Here is a 23,497-nt window from a genome sequence, read left to right on the forward strand (position 1 = left end):
ATTTAAAGATTATTTTGTATTATAAATTTGTTACTAACATAATTAATAAAATATATATATAAAATTTAAAACTGAAAAATCATCATTCAAGTTTTTCTAAAAACTAAAACTATAGCAAAATCAAATATTTATAATAAATGTTTTCATGTTTTTTGTCAAAACTTGGCGATGGTAATATTTGCATCTATATAGATTTACGATAGTTTTATTTTGTATTTACAGTTTTTGTTTTGAAAAAAAAATTATAAAATAAGTTTATGTGTATTTTGATGATAATATTTTATATTTTATATTTATTGTTTTTAGATTAAAGTGAAAATAATAGTTTTATTTTTTCATTTTAAAATTAAAAACTAAAAACCAAAATCTAAAACAATCATTCATGATTTTCAAAAAACAAAAACTATTGCAAAACCAAAAACTAAAAACCAAAATCTAAAATCTAAATAAAATTTAAAAACCAAAAACCTTAGTTTTTTGGTTTTTGTTTCTCCAAAATCTATTTTTTATCCAATCAAGATTTTCAAAAAATGGATTCCCTAAAATATAGGGAAACTAGTTTTTTTTCAAATAACTGTTTTATTAACACAAAAACCAAAAACAATTTTTCAAGGATTTTTTACTATTCACGGTGGTTTTCAGGCTTTTTCCTTTTTCTGTATTTACCCATTAATATAGGAAAAATAAATAAAAATGCTAATTACTTAAAAAAGATTCAAATCTGTGTTTTATTGTGACAGTGTGTCTAGTATATTCATAGGCTGTCGAGAATTTTTTTTTCTGAAATAATTAGTATATACGCTTTTTGGTGAAAATAGTATAAACATAAGCATCAATTTTATATCTATTCTAATTGAATTTACTACAGTGTGAATGATATTCTACCTAATGAAATCAATCTTTTTATAAAAAATTGATCTTCATAAATGTTTTTTTTTGCTTTACTATAGTGAACTAGTGAACAATAAATCATATACAATTTAAAAATTATCAATAAAAAATTCAATAATTCAAAGTTAACTTTTAAAATAATATGTAAATATAAATAAGAAACTTCTCTCTCCTCTCTGTTCTCACACTTCTATCTTTCACATAGAGGAATGAGATTAGCTTCCTTTTATCTTTTTGCTTTGTGAAATAGGTTCGATCTATAGATCGAATTATCTTTTCCGTTTATCGGATTTTTGTTTTCGCGTTGGCGATATGTTTTCGCTCGGCGATTTTTGGTGTGCTTTTCAATCTGAATCGGTGTTGTTCTTCATTCTCTATGAAATCTCCGATTCAATTGAAGTTAATAATCTCCGATCTCGGAGTTTTCCTCTCTTTGCGTGATCTTCATCTTCAAACCGGAGGCTATAAATTTTACAACTTGCTTGATTATGCTGGATTGTACTCTTTAAAGAGGATAAATCTTCACTTGCCGATGAATAAAATCGGGGAAAAGTGTAAGTTCCTATTTTAGAGTGAATCGAGATGTTGGAGATTGAAGGGGGTTCTAGATCAGAAAAGAAGAATTGGAGTCTTCTTCGAAGACGTCTCAAAATATTTCTGCTCTCTCGTGCCTCCATCAGATCTTGGGTTCATCAGTCTTGCAAAGTTTGGAATCCTATGGCACTTCGGTGACATTAGCAAACGAGAGAAGAAGGGATTCAAGTGCAAGGTCTATTTTGTGTTGGATTGGAAAGAGTCTCTGGAGATGATGTTCGGAGGAGGTGGCCGGAATTCTCTCGGCGGTGGAGGTTCCACGAAGCGGTTCACCTTTTCCAGAAGATGCCACGTAGCTTTAGACTTTTCTAATCCTTACACATGTGTTTAAATCAGTCCATTGTATCTTACGTGTATGGACTGAATGATTTTGTACTTATCCCTTATACTAACCCAATGGGCTTTAATGAAAATCAGTTGACAAAAAAATAAAAATAATAATATGTAAATATTACTATTAATAAATTTTGTATTATTTATAAAATTAGTTTGCATCATTTTACTATATGAATTATAATACTTTATAACCAATATAATACTTAGTATATAAGAACATTTTAAAAAAACTTGTCAATAAAATAAAAGTAATTATTAAAACTAGTTTTATGTAAAGTTAAGTCAAGTACTTAAAAATAATAGAAAACTTATAAAATTAAATAAATTACAAATCAATTAGAGAAAAAAATATACGGAAAAATTAAAATTAAAAAAAAAAACATATATCAAAATCCAAAAATCAGAATCTAAAACCACCATTCATGTTTTTGAAAAAGCTAAAAGCTACTACAAAATCTAAAACCAAAAGCTATAAACTAAAATCCAAAAACTAGAAATTAAAAGCCAAAAACCAAAAACCAAAATGTAAAATCTAAGTAAACAATCATCACCCAAAAACTAAAATCCGAAAACCATTGAAACAATCATCACCATATGTCTAAATTTTAAACACCAAAAAACAAAAACAGACCAAACACCAAAACAAAACAAATGTAAAAATAAAGCATAGAACTCTTCATTGCCGCGAGAGTAAGACCCCAATCCATAAGTGGTCTAAGAACTCATCGCATATGTTTATTTGCTTCAACCAGTCCAACGAAGAGTTCTATGCTTTATTTTTACATTTTGGAACCAAACCCGTGGTCCTAAAAATTAATCCGATTTTATCCTGCTATTTTGTAGTCCATTTTGGACTGTCATTTTTGGACTGGTTGAAGCAAACAAACATATGCGATGAGTTCTCAGGTCTTGACCGCAGGTTTGAAGAAATGGACCGCGAGTTTGGCCCAAAAAAAACTTACTTCGGGACGGGTTTGGACTGTCATTTTTGGGACCCATAAAATAGCAAGGCTTGATGGTAGATACTAACTGGATTTTCCAAATGCGGATTGGGCTTTGGCACTAGTGCGGGACACGCGTAAGACCGCGACAGTAATGTAAGCTTTCATCTCTTTGACTTGCTCAGAGAGAAAGAGAAATGGGAAATGGCGATTCGGGAGGCGATCCATTACTGGAGCCACTACCAGAGCTTCTCTGCTTCTGCGATCCACCACCAAAGCTTTTCTTCTTCTTCGAGCCACTACCGGAGCTTCTCTTCTTCTTTGATCCACCGCCAGAGCTTCTCTTTGTTAGAGTAAACCAAGAAAGAGCCCAGCCCAAGACAGTAATAAAGGCCCAAGACCAGATGAAGCCTCAACCTCACCAACCGTCTTCAATTCTGTCTGTTTTGTCGCCTTGTGGAGCAGAGGAGATCATTACGGTTTCGCCTGAGCTGAGTCACAACAACAATAGCTTTGCTCCACTCTTATTGTCTTGTGTTGGCTAGTTGGAGCCTTACCTTTACAGCTGTTAGTCGTTGTATCTAGATCTTTATATGAGCTCTTTATATGAGCTCTGCTTCATCTTTTGTAAATTAATTAAGTGAAGTATTATTCAGTGAAACCTCTTGAGTTCATCTTCCTTCACATGGTATCAGAGACATCTAAACCTTAACAGGTATTGATGGCGGATCCGGTGAATCCTTATCCTTTTCCGAAGAACATTCATGTCTTGAACTCGGTCACTCTAAAGCTCAATGACAGTAACTACTTGCTTTGGAAAACCCAGTTTGAGTCCCTACTTTCGAGTCAGAAGCTGTTAGGGTTTGTGAATGGTGCAGCGGCGCCTCCGGCAGCAACGCGTGTGGTGGTTCATGGTACTGAAAATGTCGAGGAGAACAATCCCTTGTTCGACTCATGGTTCTGTACTGATCAACTGGTCAGGTCGTGGTTGTTTGGTACTCTCTCTGAAGAAGTGCTTGGATCTGTTCATACTCTTCCCACATCCAGAGAAGTCTGGATCTCGCTGGCTGATAACTTCAACAAGAGCTCCGTTTCTTGTGAGTTCTCTCTAAGGCATAGTCTTCAGCTCCTTGCGAAGAAAGACAAGACTTTGGTGGTCTATCGTAGAGAGTTCAAGACGATTTGTGATGCACTCAGTGCCATTGGCAAGCCCATTGAGTTCAATGAAGATCTTTTGATTTCTCAATGGACTTGGTCGTGAGTTTGATCCCATGGACTCGTGTGGCGCCTAAAGCGGATGACAAAAATGCTGCCCTTTAACCATAATTAAAAGTTTTACTATACTCCAAACATGTAACCACAATCATACCAAATATTATTAAAACATGTTTTTAAAATAAAAACATCAAAACATTATATGCAACTCATCTTGTAAGTTTGTTCTCTTTATGTTTACAGTTTCACTTTGTTAATTTTATTTCTCGATAACATTCTTACAAATTCTGAAAACAAAAGAAATATATATAATTTTTAAAATAGAGCAAAACATATTATAAATCACCTTAACATCAATTTCACTTTATAAATTTTAATTGAGATTTCATAGAGTTTCATTGAATATTAGAACCCTATGATAATTTTAGGTGTTTGAATTTCAAAAGTTTTCAAAAAACTTACAAAAAGAAGAAAATAAGAAATAATAAAAGATGCAGCTATTCCTACTATAACCAATCACAAATTTATTGTGGAATATGAACAATCTATAATTCAAGTTAATTATTGTAATATTTCTTGTTCATACATTTATTCTAGCAAATATTAGCCGACAAAGATATAAAAGAAAAACTCGGAAAAATGTCTTGATAAAGTAAAAATATTAATTAGATTTTTTTTACATAAATTTCTTATCTAGTAATATACCATTTACTGTAACACATAAGAAAAGAAACTAGAGATGTTCAGTCAAAAAAAAGAAACTAGAGATGTTAAAAAAGTAACAAAATCCTCCTATCTTTGATATATATCGGAAAAAAGAAGTTTTTATCAATAAAAAGGAAGAGAGGGACGCTGGTGTCGAACCCGACAACTGTTGGAAGAAAGACAAGCCTCCCAAGTCACTAGACTAAGGCGAAGCATCTGATAAATGGTGCCCCTAAATATATTATATTGTTTGGCGCCCAAAGCCCTTGCTTTATGGGATTTAGCCCAGGGCCGGTCCTGATCCCATTACAACGGTGATTCAAAGCTCACTCACGAAGTTCCCAGCGCCTACGTTCAACGATGTGGTCTCAGATGTCCAAGGCTTTGATTTGATGTTACAGCCTTATGAGGATACAACAACTGTTAACCCTCATATGGCGTTCGCATTACAGAATGCACATCCGGGCTACAATCCAAACTATAGAGGCAGAGATAAGTCAGGTTCCTACAGAGGCTGTGGTGGCTTCTCTAGTCGTGTCCGTGGGTTCTCTCAACATCAGTCAAACGCCAACAACAACACACAAAGTGGAGGCCTACGTGTCAGATCTGTGGAAGAGTAGGTCACACGGCACTCAAATGCTACAAAAGGTTTGATAAGAATTATCAACCTCCTCTAGCATTCAACTCCCTCCGTGTCTCAGATGATAGAGATTGGTATCCAGATTCTGGTGCGACAGCCCACATAACCTCGTCTACTGCCAATCTTCAAGGAGTTCAACCATATGAAGGAACTGATGCCGTTATGGTTGGTGATGGAGCCTACTTACCCATCACGCATGTTGGCTCTGCCACTATCTCCTCTTCCTCAGGTACTATCTCCCTAAACGAGGTCTTGATGTGTCCTAATTTTCAGAAATCTTTGTTATCAGTATCTAAGTTATGTGAGGACTTTCCGTGTGGGATATTCTTTGATACTAATTGTGTATATCTCATTGATCTCCTTAAGGAGAAAGTGGTAGCAAAGGGCAGGCGAAATAAAGGGCTATACATGTTGAAGAATGATGAGTTTGCAGCTTATTTCTCTGATCGTCAAGTCACTGCTTCAGAAGATCTATGGCATCTCAGACTTGGTCATGCAAATTTAAAAGTTCTTCAACAGCTCAAGATCAGCAAGGAAATTAGCATCAATAAGAGCAGAACAAGCCACATTTGTCAGCCTTGCCAGATGGGGAAAAGTACTAAGTTACATTTTTTTCAGTCTCAGTCTCATGTTTCTCAACCATTGGAAAGGATCCATGGTGATTTATGGGGTCCTTCTTCTGTTGTGTCTAACCAAGGATTTTGATACTATGCTGTCTTAGTTGATGATTGTACTCGTTTTTCTTGGCTGTACGCTTCGCAATAAATCAGATTTGTTTCAAGTAATTACTGTGTTTAAGACACTTGTGGAAACTCAATTTGAGGGTAAAATAAAGGTATTTCAATCTGATGGAGGAGGAGAGTTTGTTAATAATCAGATGAAGCACTTTCTACAAGAACATGAAATTGTACATCGTCTGTCTTGCCACACCAGAACAAAATGGCCTGGCTGAAAGAAGACAAAGACACTTCATAGAGTTGGGTCTCTCCATGATGTTTCACAGCCATCTTCCTCTGAATCTGTTGGTAGAAGCATTTGCCACGGCAAGCTATATAAGTAACCTCCTCCCATCATCAGCTCTGGAAAATAAAACCCATTTGAGATGTTGTTCAACAAGAAGCCAAGCTATAGATCTTTAAGGGCCTTTGGTTCTGAATGTTATCCTTGTCTGCGACCTCTTCAAGATCACAAGTTTGATCCCAAGTCTCTTCAGTGTGTGTTCGTTGGATACAGCAGTCTACACAAAGGGTACATGTGTTTGTACCCTCCTACAGGAAAGGTGTATATTACTCGGCATGCTCTGTTTGATGAGGAGCTATATCCCTTTAAGGATCAATACAAGCACCTTCTTCCACGATATGATACTTCGTTGTTAAAGGCATGGCAACAAGCTACTAGACCTGAGCCAGTAGTGAGAGAGGAACAACATATCACTCGTTTTCTATCAACACCTCAAGCTCATGAAGATCAAGTGATACTAGAGAATCCTCAAGGAGATCACAACAATGACAATGTTGAGATACAATAAGAACAAGAAGTTGTACCTGTTGCTCCTAAAGAACCAGTTTCCAACATTCATCCGATGCAGACAAGAGCTAAAGTTGGCATACACAAGCCAAATGCTAGGTATGCTCTACTGGCGCCAAAGTATTCAGCTGCTATTCCTAAGAATATTAAAGAAGCTATGAAGCACCAGGGCTGGAATGATGCAGCCTCTCAAGAAATGAGGATCATTCACATGCTGAATACTTGGACCTTGGTACCTGCTTCGGAGGACATGAATATCTTAAGCAGTCGTTGGGTTCATACAGTAAAGATACATCCAGATGGCACAGTGAAGAAGATGAGTTCTAGGTTGGTGGCTAGAGGTTATGAACAAGAAGAAGGATTGGACTACTTGGAAACATTAATCATTGTAGTAAGGACAGCAACAATTCGTCTGATGTTGAATATTGCTACTACTAAAGGATGGACAATCAAGCAGTTGGATGTCTCAAGTGCATTTCTCCATGGAGAGTTGCAGGAGCCAGTTTACATGTATCAGCCTGATGGGTTTGTGGATCCAGAGAAACCGCAGCATGTCTGTAAGCTAACCAAAGCGTTTTATGGTCTCAAACAAGCTACAAGAGCCTGGTTTAATACCTTCAGTAACTACGTGATTGACTTTGGTTTTGTGTGCAGTACATCTGATCCATCCTTGTTCACTTAAAACAAAGATAACAAGTTCATGGTCCTAATTCTCTATGTCGATGATATACTTCTCACAGGCAGTGAGTCAACTCTGCTCCAAGACCTCATCTCCACCTTGTCGACTCGCTTCTCCATGAAAGATATGGGAAGACCGTCATATTTTCTGGGCATTGAGATGGAGACGCATCACGAGAATCTCTTTCTTCATCAGCAAGCTTACATAAAAGAGATTCTACATGTGGCTTCTATGTCTGATTGCAATCCTATGCCCACTCCTATACCTCAACGCACTGAAGCCCCTGACACAAGTCTTTTCCAAGAGCCTACTTACTTCAGAAGTCTTGCTGGGAAGTTGCAGTATCTCACAATTACTCGCCCAAACATTCAATATGCAGTCAACCTGGTTTGTCAAAGAATGCATGCTCCCACAGTCACAGATTTTTCCTTACTGAAGCGCATACTCAGATATCTTAAAGGAACGCTGCAGTATGGACTTCACATCAAAAAGAATGAAGATTTTTCTCTAATGGCGTATTGTGATAGTGACTGGGGAGGATGTCAAGAGACTAAACGCTCTACTACTGGGTTCTGCACTATACTTGGATCAAACCTAGTTTCATGGTCGGCTAAAAGACAAGACACCGTGTCTCGGTCTTCTACTGAAGCGGAGTATAGAGCCTTACCGGAAACGGCTCAGGAGATAACCTGAATTTCTCAGCTGCTACATGATTTAAACATCCCTCAAGATCACTCTACACTGTTGCTTTGTGACAATCTCTCGGCAGTCTAGTTGAGCACAAATCCGGCTCTCCACAAGAAATCCAAACACTTTGATAGAGACTGTCACTACATAAGAGAACAGGTTGCTTTAGGACTGATCGAGACACGACACATACCAGCTGATCTACAGGTGGCTGATATCTTCACAAAAGAGTTGCCAAGGAAAGCCTTTGTGCATCTCAGAGGCAAACTTGGCGTAGAAGAAACTCCCACGCAAAGTTTGAAGGGGATGTTAGAGTAAACCAAGAAAGAACCCAGCCCAAGACAGTAGTAAAGGCCCAAGACCAGATGAAGCCTCATCCTCACCAACGGTCTTCAACTCTGTCTGTTTTGTCGCCTTGTGGAGCATAGGAGATCAGTACGGTTTCGCCTGAGATGAGTCACAACAACAATTGCTTTGCTCCACTCTTATCGTCTTGTGCTAGCTAGTTGGAGCCTTACCTTTATAGCTGTTAGTCGTTGTATCTAGATCTTTCTATGAGCTCTTCTTCATCTTTTGTAAATTAATTAAGTAAAATATTATTCAGTAAAACCTCTTGAGTTCATCTTCCTTCACACTCTTCTTCTTCAAGCTGCATGCATGTTCGTCTTCTTCTCCTCTTCACCGAACAGGTACAAAACTCATCTTCTTTCTTCCCTTTTGAATCAAAAGTTAGGATTAATTCTTCCTCGGCTTTAATTATATATTGTTGATTATAAGCTCTGTACCTTGAGGAACATACACTGGTACCTCATCTCCATAGCGACACTCTTTGCAATTTTTAAGGACACTTATTTGCCAAAGCTGAAATTCCTTCCAAACTCCATTAATTGGATTCCTTAACTCTGATCCCTGGTATCTAAAAGATGGACATGCCTTAAGACACATGCAACTTCAATCAGATAAACAATTCCATTAGTTGAACAATCTTTGCAAATTTTTTTTGTTCAAAGTTACACACACAATACATTGTAAAAAGAAGTCTTAGTTTTTGAATAAATGTAACATTCATTCTTTTTTTTTTCAAAGTTACACAACACAATATAAAAAGAAGCCTTTTGTTTTTTGAATATACCTAACATTCATTCAAAAAAAAAAGGTAAAATTCTTACATGTGAGGGGGTGTAGTTTACTAAAGGTTTCAATTAGAGAATACCTATATAAAATCAGAAGATTAAACACAACAATAGAACGTTTCTGGTGGGAATAGACATATACGATCCTAATTTGATCCAACAAGTTTTAAAATGCTGTATCTTTTAATCATAAGTATGATATATATAATTATAAATATATATATCTAGGATCCATGAAAGCTGCAAACTATTGCATCAATCTTTTTTATCCAAGATTTTCATTTTCATGTTGAAGTTGATTTAGTGAACCGCTGCCAAAACCAATGCTTCTCCCAAACTTGGTACATAGAATCCACATGTATCCCTTTAGTCTCCGGCAAGAACATCACGACAAACACCGTCATTGTTAAGATCCAACCACCGTAAAACAAGAATGCACCAAACTTGAAATGGCAAAGGGTTGCAAGGAAAGTCTGAGCGATAAGGAAAGTAACGGCAAAATTCACGGCGACGCTTAAGCTCTGACCAGCTGGGCGTAACTTGAGCGGGAATATCTCACTGGGGACCAGCCAGCTTAGTGGGCCCCACGACCAACCAAATCCAGCTGCGTATATGCACAGCAACACCACAACTGTGACGGCGTAGCCCTTCGTCATCTCTCCGTCTCCGGCGTCTCCTACTGTCGCTGCTAGTAATGCAGCCACTGCCACCTGTACATTAGAGAGAGTTAGCGAAGCAGGCTTGTTTTAAACGGACCAAAAACATGCGTCTTATTTTGTCAACCTTTTAGCAACTTATCTCCATGTATGATGTATATCTGGTTCCATTTTAGCTAATTTAAGAAACGGCAACCAAAACAAAACAATATTCTCTCTGTTTCGTTATATAAGATGTTTAATGTGAATGTGAGGTGACTGTAAAATTATATAGTGAAACATCACCTAATTTGAAACACATTTTCTGGAGTAACTTAATAGTTTAAACATAATGAGTAAATTGGTTTTGCATTAATGTCTTAAATCATTTGACCAATACGATTGAATATACTAGAGATAGTTGACCAAAATAAACTAAAATATACATAGAAAACTGAAAAGAAGCAGAAATAAATAGCTAAATCGTTTTAGAAATACGGGACGAGTGTAGTATTGGGATTTGGAAATGCCTCCAATTTTAAAACACTTGTGATCAGGGTCATGTGCTCAATTACCATTGGCACACTGTAAAACCAGATTTAGTAAAGAGCTATACGATAAATCATTTGCATTTAAATTATTAACATAAAGTTTATGAGAAAATATTGATTTCATCTTATCAAAATACCTATCAGTTATAAACATTAAAAATTGCGTTTAAATTGTATTGGCATATACTTATGAAATTCATAGCTTAGTTAGAAGTTAGAAAATACCTGACAGACAAACATCTGAATACCACCCACAATGAACAAGAACCGTCTACCAAACCGGTCAATAACCATCGTTGAAATAAGAATCGAACCGAGATTAACCAACCCAAGTATTAGCGTCGCAACAAGAGCGGGCGCAGAACCAAATCCGACAGATCTAAACAGAACTGGCGCGTAGAACGCATTAATCGTGATACCAGTTAACTGCTGAAAACAAGGTATCGCCATAGCAACCACAAGCTGAGGTCTGTACTGTCTCTCCAATATCGTCTTAAATGGCTCGGCTCTAGCTTCTATAGCTAACTGACTCGACTTAACTAGCTCTGCTAGTTCGGCTTCCACGTCAGCACTATTTTTGGCACCACGTATTTTAAACAGCGACACGCGAGCATGATCGTGATTACCACGCGCCAAGAGGCTTGAAGGCGTATCGGAGATGAATAGACATCCAAAGGTCATGATAACAGCTGGTAAAGCGGCGAGGCCGAGTGAGATACGCCAGCCGCTGTGGTGGTCGGCCGTGAGGTAGTTTAAAAAATTGGCTGATACAACTCCTACGCCAATGAAGAACTGAAAGCCAGTATTGAAGGCTCCACGCCATTGCGGCGGTGCTACCTCTGATAGATATACAGGTGCAGCCTAACATATCGCATAGACATTTAAAAATTAGTAATTTCTGCATCGTAAACCGTAAAAGTAAACAAAACATAACAAATGATTAAAGCGATCAAAACCGAACCTATTTAAGTTTTAATATTTAAGGTTTGAATAATAGCAAAACCCATGAAACCGGAACCGCCATATTTTGCTATAATCAAAATACGAATCAAATGAAGATGACATTTTTTTTTCTTTTGACATCAGATGAAATTCATAAAATCATATTCAAATGCATAGATATAATATGATTTAAAAATTATTTATTTATAATTTAAATTTTTACCAACCAAAATTCAAAATTATCTTATAAGAAGCCCAACCATAACAAACCGAAATTTATAAATCGATTGGATTTAGACTTTTAATTCTGTAAAGCCTAAAAAGAAGGAAAATTAACCTGAAATCAAATTATAGACCGGATATTTCCATATTTATCCACATAAAATAAAATAGATTATGGGATTTAATGAGATCGAAATATTACTTGGTTGGTGAAACCAACACCAAATCCAAGCAAAATCCGTCCGGAGAGGAGCATGGCGATGTTGGCAGCCAAGCCACTGATGACGGCACCAAATAGGAAAGTCAAACCACCGAGAATCATGGTGGTGCGGCGACCGTAAGCTGCCGTGAGACGGCTAGCCACTAAGGAAGCGACTAAGCCAGCAACATAAAGGCTTGACGTGAAGGCCGTTAGAAGTTGGCTGTCATAGACGCAGTACACATCTGGCTTAGCTTCAGTAGCGTTTTTAAGAACGGTTGGAAAAAAATTCTCCAGAAACGGCTTCATCGTCGTCACACCCCCTTTGTTAAAATTAAATTGAAAAATGAATTAGAACGTTTCCTGTTTTCTCGAAACTTATTATTTTTCATTCTTTAAATTGTAACCTGAGATTCCAATGTCGTAGCCAAAGATGAGACCGCCCGAAGCGGCCACAACACATGTCATGACAACCGCGGCTGTGATCTTGGCTTCTATATTGCCGCTGCCGCCGGCAACATCAAGAGCTAATCCTCCGATAGCCATTTTGTTTAAGGCTTACGCTTGCATTTCTATTTTTCTTGCACAACAAATGAACAAAAATAATATATTAAAGACTAAAGAGGGCTTTTAGATGAGTGTCTTTGGTTAGCTGGCGTTATGACTTGATGGTCCGACTGTGCTGTGTGCAACTACTTTTTTTTTACAGCCCAAAGTGTTCAACCACTTTTTTTCTCTTGGTTAATTGGATAACCGATAAATGTAATAACTAATATACTTTCTTAAAAGAACACTGTATATGTCTATGTGAAAGGTAATAGAGTACAAAATTTGTCAACCACCAGTCTAAACCCTAACTTCCCACACGACAAACCACAATTATTTTGTCGAACCACCGTTCTTGTCTTATAAGATAGTTGACAAAATATGAAAATAAATTCTCACACAAGACAAAGAAGAGAAACACTATGTTACTTAATATTTCTTAAACATTTTATCACTCATGAGGAATGAGTTTTCCTTTTCGTTCCTCTTTATTCCTTTATTTGTAAAAAATTATAGAACAAATCAATTCCTCATCAATTTTGATAAGGAACCATCATTTTTCATCATTCCTAAAAATTTATTCCTATTCATTTTTTTCATATTCGTTCCTATTGTTTCTATGACGGTTACCAGTCATACCCGTAGTTGTAGCCAGGGCCTCCTTGTTTTTTTTTTGAATAAACTGTTAAATTAGCCAGGGCCTCCTTGTAGCCTGCAGTGCTTTTAATTCTATAATTTATTTTGATATAGTGTAATGGCCCTGACGAATATTTAGCACGTCAAGAAACGGATTAGGTGGCCTTGCGTCATAAAGTAAAGAAAAACTCTGGTATAAGTATATTTCTAAATCGGTAACATCTGCTTTTGCATCATTTGTCGCATATATGATGACTAAATCATATTTTGACTCCATTGGAAAGCAAGTTGAAAATATTAACTTACACTTCTATTTTTTCAAAAAAATTCTTTAACATATTAAGAATGAAATCCACTAATTGAGGAAGTGTTTTTACTCAACTGGTATCATGGGCACCTCTACAGGCTTCTTTATTGGAGTTCGACTCCACTAAATAGCGTTTCTTCACGTGTCGTAAATATTAGATAGATCGGATTTTATCTATCCAACTGATAACAAAAAAGAGAAAAAACAATTCTATTAAACATAAAAATATAATAGAAGTAATCATTGTTTAACGTGATATTTAAAATTTATGCTACTATTTGATTTTTTTTAAGATTTTTTTCGGCTTTTAGATTTTTATTTACAAATCCTTTCTAACCAATTTATTCATTGTATTTTATTCCATTTTTTTTATTTTAAATGAAAATATATATTAAGTTCTAATAAAACTAATAAATTTTAAAACTAATTAATTAAATTTATAGTTATTTTAAAGAACAAGGTTTTTATTAACTAAATGGGCTCACATAAATAAACATAAACTAAAAAAATTAAATTATAAAAAATAATCTTGTATTTTAAAGACACGGATGAGTATATGGACCACGGGATCTATTCAGAAATTAGGGTTAGTGTTTGATCTAACATGTTAATTAAGAACTATTTTAGTATGAATTGGAGACAAAGATGTGTTTTTGTTGAGTATAGATGGTGATACTATTAGAGTATTAGTTTAGATTGGTTCAATGTATTAGATGGTTAACTCATTCTGGTTAACTAACGTCTATATAAAGACGGTTTCATTGTAACAGAAAGTTTGAGCTGAAAGAATGTAACAAACATTTCTCATCTTCTCTATTTTGTAATATGGTATCAGAGCGTTGAATCAAAGTTCAACAATGATGATCCTGAGCTCTCGATCTTCATTCTTCACGATCTCGATCATCTCATTCTTCTCCGACGTTGACCTTGACGCCGACGATGGTTACATTACGAAGATCGACGAGACGAACAAATCGCACTTCCTCATCATCTGTTCCGACGCTGTCCCCAGCGAATGAGCCTATTCCGGCTGCGATTCCGACTAACTCACAGTCAAATCAGTCTATTCCGACAACGATTTCATCTATACCGATCTTGAATCAGTCTATTCCGACGACGATTCCATCTATTTCGATCTCGAATCAGTCTATTCGGACGACGATTCCATCTATTCCGATCTCGAATCAGTCTATTCCGACGCCGAGTTCTTTTCTTATTCCGGAGATTCACAATCAAGCTTTCGATTTCGGAGGAATTCAATATTCACCATACTTCTTGACGAATGGTGACAATCCGGGAACATCACTCATATCTGAGGTACTTGATGGATCCAACTATAATACTTGGAGTATTGCGATGACTATAGCTTTGGATGAAAAGAACAAGATAGCTTTTGTTGATGGTTCTTTCCCTAGGCCAGCTGAATCGCATCCACATTATAGAATCTGGTCAAGATGTAACAGTATGGTGAAATCATGGATCTTGAACTATGTCATGAAGCCAATCTATGGAAGAATTCTGAGATTCAATGATGCCTCTGAGATGGAAAGACTTAGTGACTCGATTTCATCTTACAAACTTACCGCGATCATATCAGTTAACTCAACAAATCTTGTCTCTGCAGCAAGGTGCGTCAGATCTTTTTTCGTATTATACGTAACTCAAGACTCTTTGGGATGATCTTGATGGAGCAGATCGCGTGAAAACTTGTCAAACATGTACTTGTTGTAAGGCAACATCAACGAAGTCAGAACATACGAAGGTCATCAAGTTCTTGGCTGGTCTCAATGAGTCTTACTCAAATAGGAGGATCCAAATCATTATGAAGAAGCATGTTCCGGATCTTTCTGAAGTTTATAACCTCTTGGATCAAGACTTCAACCAAAGGACATTGCTCCTCTTCAGAATGCCAGTGCGTTACATGTTGCAAGCACTGAGACCTTACATGCTTCAGTTAATGCTACTTACACTCAGAAGCTTTCAAGACCTATATGTTCACATTGTGGTTACAATGGACACACGGTTGATAAGTGTTACAAAATTCATGGATATCCTTCGGGCTTCAAGCAAAAGAAACTCACTCAGAGTGATAAATCAGGCAACACAGTGAAACCCGTGGTGGCACATTTGGCGATATCTGACACTAAACAAATTGATAGCAGCTCATCTCTTCTGAATACTCTTTCACAGGATCAGATTCAAGGGGTTATTGAGTATTTCAATGCACAACTCCAGCCTAGTCAGACATCTATTGCTTCTACATCTACTGGTACCATCACAACTCTGCCTGGTATGACTCTATCTTCCTTTACTTTTGGTTTTATTGGGATTTTAAGAGCTACAACAAATGTTCTTACCTGTACATCATGGATTGTAGACAGTGGTGCGACTCACCATGTTTCACATGATAGGAATTTGTTTGAAAACCTGACTCTATAAACAAGTCGGTAACTCTTCCTACAGGTCAGAACATAAACATTGAAGGCATTGGTCAGATAAGAAGATTAAATGAGTATATGTTGTTGACTAATGTGCTATATATCCCTGACTTTCGACTAAACCTATTGAGCATTAGTCAGCTAACGAAAGACTTGGGTTGTAGAGTAATGTTTGATGAGGGAACCTGTCTGATACATGATCCTATTCGGGGATTGATGATTGGTCAGGGTGAGGAGATTGCCAATCTCTACGTTCTGGATGGATCAACAATATTTGCAAACGCAAGCATGAGAATAAAGCCTTATATTAATGTCATTGTAGAAACAACTCTGTGGCATAATAGGTTAGGCCATCCCTCTGTTGAAAAGATCGATATGATCACTGATGTACTTGGAATCAAACAAAGAAATAAAAGGATCTTTTCATTGTTCAGTTTGTCCCTTAGCCAAACAAAAGCACTTAGCGTATGTATCTAACAACAACCTCTGCGCTAATGCTTTTGATTTGTTACATATTGACGTATGAGGACCTTTCTCAGTATCAACACCAGAAGGATATAAATATTTTCTGACAATCGTTGATGACCACACAAGAGTAACTTGGATATATCTCTTGAGAAAAATATCAGAGGTTCTTCAGGTGTTTTCAGACTTCATCTCGATGATTGAAACTCAGTAAAAGGCTAAAGTGAAAGGTGTACGATCTGATAATGCTCCAGAACTGCGGTTTACTTCTCTGTATAGCAAGAAAGGAATCGTGGTTTATCACTCATGTCCTGAAACACCTCAGCAGAACTCAGTAGTTGAGAGGAAACATCAACACATTCTCAATGTGGCTCGGTCCTTAATATTCCAATCTCATTTACCTCTACACTATTGGGGAGATTGTGTTCTAACAGCGGTTTTCTTGATTAATCGACTACTGTCACCTCTTCTTCACAACAAGTCTCCATATTATCTCTTAACAAACCATCAGCCTCCATATACGGACTTACACGTCTTTGGATGTTTGGTTTATAGCTCAACATCTTCTAGAAACAGACATAAGTTTCAGCCACGAGCTCGACCAGGTGTCTTTGTTGGATATCCAACTGGATACAAGGGCTATAAACTACTGGACTTGGAGACTCAAAACATATTCATCTCACGCAATGTTGTGTTCCATGAAGATATTTTCCCTTTTCACAACAATGGCGATGAGAAGTATGATTTCTTTTCAATTCTTAACCCTGCTTCTACAGAACCTTCTTCTGTTCATGACGAGTCTTCTGCTACAGAGGAGAGAGAATCTCCAGTGGTCAGAAAAGACTCATGATATTGTAGATATCAGCCCTGTAGTAGAGAGGGAATCTCCTACAGTTGTGCTTGATAATCATCCACACAGTTCTGAAGTTGGAGCTGGTAAGAATAATGAAACAACACCAATAATATTGCTTAAATCTCCAGCATGTCTACATGACTATTACTGTAATATGACTGAGACAGACATCCTGTATCCCATGGCTTCTTATCTTTCCTATGAGAAGCTCTCTGAAGGTTATAGATCCTATATATGTGCTATCACCCTACATCCAGAGCCTTCTTCCTTCACACAAGCTAAGAAATTTGATGCATGGCTTCAAGCGATGAATGAAGAATTACTGGCTTTGGACTCTACACATACATGGGACATTGTCTCTCTTCCTTCTGATAAACATGACATCGGTTGCAAATGGGTTTATAAAGTTAAACTCAATGCAGATGGCACATTGGAACGTTATAAAGCACGTTTAGTAGCAAAAGGCTACACACATCAGGAAATAATAGATTTTGTGGATACGTTGTCTCCAGTTGCTAAAATGAACACTGTCAAAACTCTCCTTGCTGTGGCTTCTGCAAAGAAATGGACATTGACTCAACTGGATATATCAAATGTCTTCTTGAATGGAGATATGTCAGAAGAAATATACATGACACTACCTCCGGGATACACACCTAAAGATGGGGTTACTCTGCCTCCTAATGCTGTATGTAAACTCAACAAATATATTTATGGTCAGAAACAAGCTTCACCTCAACGGTTTCTAAAATTCAGTTCCACACTGGTTTCTCTTGGTTTTCAAACGTCACGTTCTGATCACACTTTGTTCATCCAACGGACTAGTGGGAGATACTTGGCAATATTGGTTTATGTTGACGATATCATCATTGCTTCAAGCAATGATGAAGATGTGGATTCTTTTAAGAAATTTTTGGCTGATCATTTCAAACTTCGAGATCTTGGTCCTCTTCGTTACTTCTTGGGATTAGAGATTGCACGATCTTCCTCTAGTATCTTAGTATCTCAAAGAAAGTACACATTGGAACTTCTTGAAGATGCAAGTCTTCTTGCGTGTAAACCTTCGAGTGTTCCAATGGATCCTCACAATAGATTGTGTCAAGACAGCAAAGAACCTCTTCTGGATGAGACTCTTTTTTACAGACGTCTAGTTGGGAAGTTGATGTATTTAACCATCACTAGACCTGATATACCTTGGATTTGACCCGTTTTCATCCATGGTATATAAGTGTTTTACTATATATATATATATATATCTATGTTTTCTACTCTTCTAGGTATGTTTTCAGGTTCATGTGCATTTCAGAGTAAAGCTATGACTTTGGAGCATTTTGGAGCTTAAAAGACATTTCACCCGAGCAAGAGAGGACGTGATGATTATTCCATAGGTAGTTAGGCAGACAGTGGCTTCCATGAAAGTTTTGCAGTTGACACTGTATTTACTTCACCTAACGAGGAACATACAGAGGAATACGATCAGGATTATTGGAAATAACGTGCAATAGAAACGTCTTTGCAGGATGAAAGATTTGAAACACATACGTTCACCAACACGTTTCCAACATCGCTCGACGAAGTGCACCCCACATCGGTCGATACCCACCCTCGTCCAGCAAAACAACCGCTCACATCGATCGACACCCATACAGGAACATCGATCAATATTCGTGCCGCAGCGAAAATTCAGGAGCAGGAGAATATTTCCTCTCCAACTAGGTTTATAGATACTTATATAAAACGTTTTGCACCCCCGAAACCACCTCCACACACCAGAGCAGACACACAAGCAGAAAAGATGAACACTCTTCCATCTATATCAACAGGAAAATCCATGAAGAGCAATCATCTCAAGAACACAAGTTCTGCAGAAATTACTCTACCATCGATCGATGCATCTGTATCAACATAGATCGATACTACTCTAAACCCTAATCTTTCTATTTCTAAATTGAATGATAATGCAAACATTGATTATGGTTTTCTAACACCTGATAAATTTGGTATTTTCAGGGACCCAGATGGCAACGCACGTGCAATAGATGGAAGGATCTTACAAGTGTCCAGAGAGGACATAGCAGATATCCTTCAAGTGGCCAATGGACCTGACAGCCTATTCTCCCAGCAACGTGGCACTCCAGATGTCATTCAAACCGATCCAAACAACCACGTAGGAGTCGCCATAACAGAAATCAATCCAGATCTTTCATACCAACCAAATGGTCAAGCATCGATAGACGGGAGAACCCCGACATCGATCGACAGGGTAACACCAACGTCGATCGATAAGGATAACCCGACGTCGATCGCAGACGTTATGAATTTGGAAACCGCGCTTTTGACATGTACGGAGCCAGAAAGTTCACTTGGGAACGAAGGGACGAGTATGGAGTCTACAGAGATGAGTGTGGACACACACGAGGTGTAGCTGGTGAGATGATACCTGTCACAAAGGACGACATCAGGAAATTACAGGAAAGAGCAGCCACATCTGTCTTCCAGAACATGCCACATCCTTCACACTCACAAGACTGGCACCAAAACTCTATACCAAAGATGAAATCAACGAGATGGTGACTGGTATTTGTGGAGCTCAGGAAAAACTGGGAGAGGAGCTCAAATCATTGGTAGAAGATACACATCAACCTTTGGATAGAGGCTACAATGAGCTTTTCAGAAGTATGGTAGAAATGAGGACAGAAATTGAGAGTTTACATTAGCAACTTGAGAAGGAAGCCACGACCTCAGCATCGATCGACGCACCACATGCACCATCGATGGACGTCAATCATCCTACAGCCCAGATCCCTGCAGAACCGCAATGTTCAGCAGAACACAAGGATGCATGGGAAATCTTATACATCGACACGAGGATAAACGACGTGTACTACCCTCTCAACAACAATGTGGACTGACTGAGCACTAAAATCGAGCTAGTACAGCAAGATCTGGACACCATTCGCAAGAAGGACCAACAACCAGCCACATCGATCGACGTGTGTAACATCAATTCGCTCGACGCTAAGGTCTCAGCCATGAATGAGAGGCTGAGGACTTACGAGGACATGCATGACCACTTCATATCACCAGTCATGATAGATTTAAACAAATTGTCTAGTCAAATACTTCATGCCCAAAGGGACATTGATAACATTACTAATCAAAATTTTTTGCAGGCAAAATCAGCATCGATCGACAGGCTACGAGGGCCTTGGATCGTTGGCAAGAATCCTGAGGAGTTACTTCCCTACACAGCAGCAGAGGTTGGCAAGATCACATCCAAGATCTACACTGCTATAGACACCATGGAGGAACGACTTGACAAATGCTGCGATGACATCTACTTTCCATTTGACAACAGAATCAGTGGACTAGACAGCCACGCAGAATGGCTACAGAGAGAAGTCAAAGCCATTCAGAGGCAACTCGCAGCTCAACACCAGATATCAGCATCGATCGACAGGAAGCGAGCGAAATCGCTCGATGGTAAGTCGCCGAGATCGACCGACGAACACATAATCGCATCGATCGACGCCGAGTCTACACCAGCCGGTGAGCAGCTGATACACAATACGATAGAGTCAATTCACAAGGAACTGACAGAACTTTCAGCATACGCCTATGACAACATAGGCTGGCACCAGGTCAGCATTGACAACATTCAAGATAGGCTACAGAACATCTCCAATGTACTTGAGAAGATGGATGACAAATGGACAAGAAATGATGAGGCCACAAGAAGTTTCATTGCATCTTAGTCCAAAATGTGCAAAGATGACGTGGATGCTTGTTTTCCAACAAGCAGCTGCTTCTCCACCAAATAGCCAATCACTATCACAATCAAGCTAAATGACTATAACCAAGCGCTGAGTGGGATGCAACCCACTATTAGGTATTTTATTTTGGTTTTATTAGCTAGCATTTATTTACTTTTGTTTTATTTCTTTCAGATTTAGGAGACCCAAGTAGGATGACCTTAATATCGAACGCCGACGAGACGTCGACATCGCTCGACATAGACAACCACACGACGATCGATGCAACACTTTCCCATCGATCGATATCTAATCCGGTCGGATGTATCTTCCCTACTTGTTATATTTCGTACATCATGAACTATTCCATCATAACTCCGGCTGAGTTACACTGGGACAGTGTAATTTAAGTCTGGGGGGGGGGAGATTTACTGATATAATTTATTTTATTCTTATATAAAAGGAATTTTAATAAATTATGCTTAGCTATTGAAAATGGGACTATAATCTTATATTGATTTAAACTTGAATATCTAACTAATCTTTAGCACCATTTTAGATTTACTGATTGCAGGTAGCACTATAGATGCTAAAGCAGATCAACCTATCAACTACACACTTTCCTTGACCATATGAAGTAACCAAAGCTGATTTCCAACACTAAACCTGACATAACCGCTTGTCTTGGGGCTTGGTATATATGGGATCGGATTCTTCAGACAGGTCTGGAAGGTAACGCCTTGTCTAGATTATTTATCACATTTTCTCTCTCTAAATTTCGACTCTAGAATAGCTAGTGAGTTACATATTGTTAAATATATATATATATATATAAAATAAAAATAAGATTTATTGTTTACTTAGAATGAGTCTGAACAGGACTTGGTGGCTAAAACCGTTAAGGCTTGATTCATAAAGACTCCAATAAAAGAGTTCGAAACGAGACTTGGAAGCGGCAATCTTCAAGGCTCGCTTTCGCAAAGAACTCTTGGATATAGGTCAAAAAGAAGTGAACAGAGCTTGGTGACAACCACCATTAAGTTTTGATTCATGGAAGCCTGTCCAATCTTGGTCACTGATCCTGCAATGGAAGCAGACTTTGACTCAAGAGAGAAAATTAGAGAGAGATAAACTAGGAACTAACTTTTACCTGCAGCTCCAGATACCTGTCTGAAATACTTGCATCCTATGATCGATACTCCCAAGGTAAAGCATTCACTTTATATTTATGCTAAGAAATGAAGTCAGTAGAGGAGATGTCAGACGTGAATTGATGAGTTGTGTTATGTTAGAAATGGTTGCTAAGCTAGGATATTGCATAGTGTGCTTCTGTGATTAAGACTCTTTAAATGTGGTTGCAAAATTGTTGAGGAAAAGATTTCTATGGTTTAAAATCTTAAGTCCTTAATATTTTCAAACCTCTTTCAGAGAGACTGCATATATGTTTTGCTTGAGGACAAACAAAAGGGTAAGTCTGGAGGAGTTGATATACCTTGTATTTGACCCGTTTTCATCCATGGTATATAAGTGTTTTACTATATATATATCTATGTTTTCTACTCTTCTAAGTATGTTTTCAGGTTCAGGTGCATTTCGGAGTAAAGCTATGACTTTGGAGCATTTTGGAGCTTAAATGACATTTCATCCGAGCTGACCATGTAGAGGTAGACGAGAGGAAGAACAATCGATCGATGCGCATCCAGTGCTGACGATCGACACCAAGAGATGCCTCGACAGATGAAGATTAATATCGATCGATATACACAAGTACCATCGATCGATATCGAGACATTGGCCACACGACATTTTGGATCCAGCAGACTTAAAACCCAAGGCCAAGCCAAATTACGAAAATGCCCTGACGAGTTTTTAACCTAGTAGATTATATACTGCCTAAGTGTTTTGACGGCAGAGAGAGCTTTTTGTTATAGTTTTACTTTGAGAGAGAAGAGAGAGTTTTGGAGAAAAGATCACTTGTGATTGGAACTCCTTGTATTCATTTCTTTTCATCTATTCTATGAATTCCCATTTCTTCATTGTTATGAATTGCTTTGCTATGTCTGAGTAGTTCAATTATTAGATCCAGGGTTCAGATAGGTTTGTGGGATTAGCTCCAAACTATAGATCTGCCTTGTTGTGATATTCATGATAGATTTGTATTCATTGCTTGTTTTAGCATTGCTAACTAGAACTTGATCATAGGATTGCATACTCAAGCACCCTTGTTATCCCATCATGACATCTATCTATCATAATAGGAGTGCTAGAGAGGGCTAACTGCCAATTTAGTATCTTAATAGGGCATATCATACTCGCGCATAGGCCTGGCTAGAACCTGTCGATCGATGACCTCAACTGACTATCGGTCGACGTAGGCAAAGGTGTATCGGTCGACGTCCCAATAGGACCATCGATCGACACTCTTTCGTTGTCAACATACTAACCGTTGAGACACGAGATCTAGCCTGTTAACCAGTGAAACATACGACAGCTGATCACTGAGTTAAGCGATTGAACTCTAACATATCATGCATGCAACAATTAGGCATCTATAGATACTATAATCTCCAACACCTGAATAGTGGCCCTGCATCTAATATCAT

At 37.8% G+C, this 23,497-nt stretch overlaps 1 protein-coding gene across 1 annotated transcript; it reads right to left on the reverse strand.

Annotated features, from left to right (window-relative positions):
- Nucleotides 1–9,409: 9,409 nt before the first annotated feature.
- On the reverse strand, nucleotides 9,410–12,689 carry LOC103833591 (sugar transport protein 5). Its single transcript, XM_009109673.3, has 4 exons — nucleotides 12,305–12,689; nucleotides 11,901–12,220; nucleotides 10,760–11,395; nucleotides 9,410–10,058 (listed from the first exon to the last, which is right to left on the reverse strand). Exons 1-4 carry the CDS (start codon nucleotides 12,441–12,443, stop codon nucleotides 9,633–9,635), a joined length of 1,521 nt encoding a protein of 506 aa, XP_009107921.1. The 5' UTR covers nucleotides 12,444–12,689; the 3' UTR covers nucleotides 9,410–9,632.
- Nucleotides 12,690–23,497: the final 10,808 nt, after the last annotated feature.

Source organism: Brassica rapa, chromosome A08 (assembly GCF_000309985.2).
Source record: "Brassica rapa cultivar Chiifu-401-42 chromosome A08, CAAS_Brap_v3.01, whole genome shotgun sequence".
NCBI lineage: Eukaryota > Viridiplantae > Streptophyta > Magnoliopsida > Brassicales > Brassicaceae > Brassica > Brassica rapa.

What these genes read in the sequence shown, in the direction of transcription:
- LOC103833591 (XM_009109673.3), bottom strand. Translation starts at nt 12,443, where the DNA reads ATGGCTATCGGAGGATTAGCTCTTGATGTTGCCGGCGGCAGCGGCAAT. An exon ending in CTACGACATTGGAATCTCAG is followed by an intron (nt 12,221 to 12,304) that starts GTTACAATTTAA and finishes ATTTTAACAAAG; the next exon opens with GGGGTGTGACGACGATGAAG. An exon ending in TTCAGATGTTTGTCTGTCAG is followed by an intron (nt 10,059 to 10,759) that starts GTATTTTCTAAC and finishes TCTAATGTACAG; the next exon opens with GTGGCAGTGGCTGCATTACT.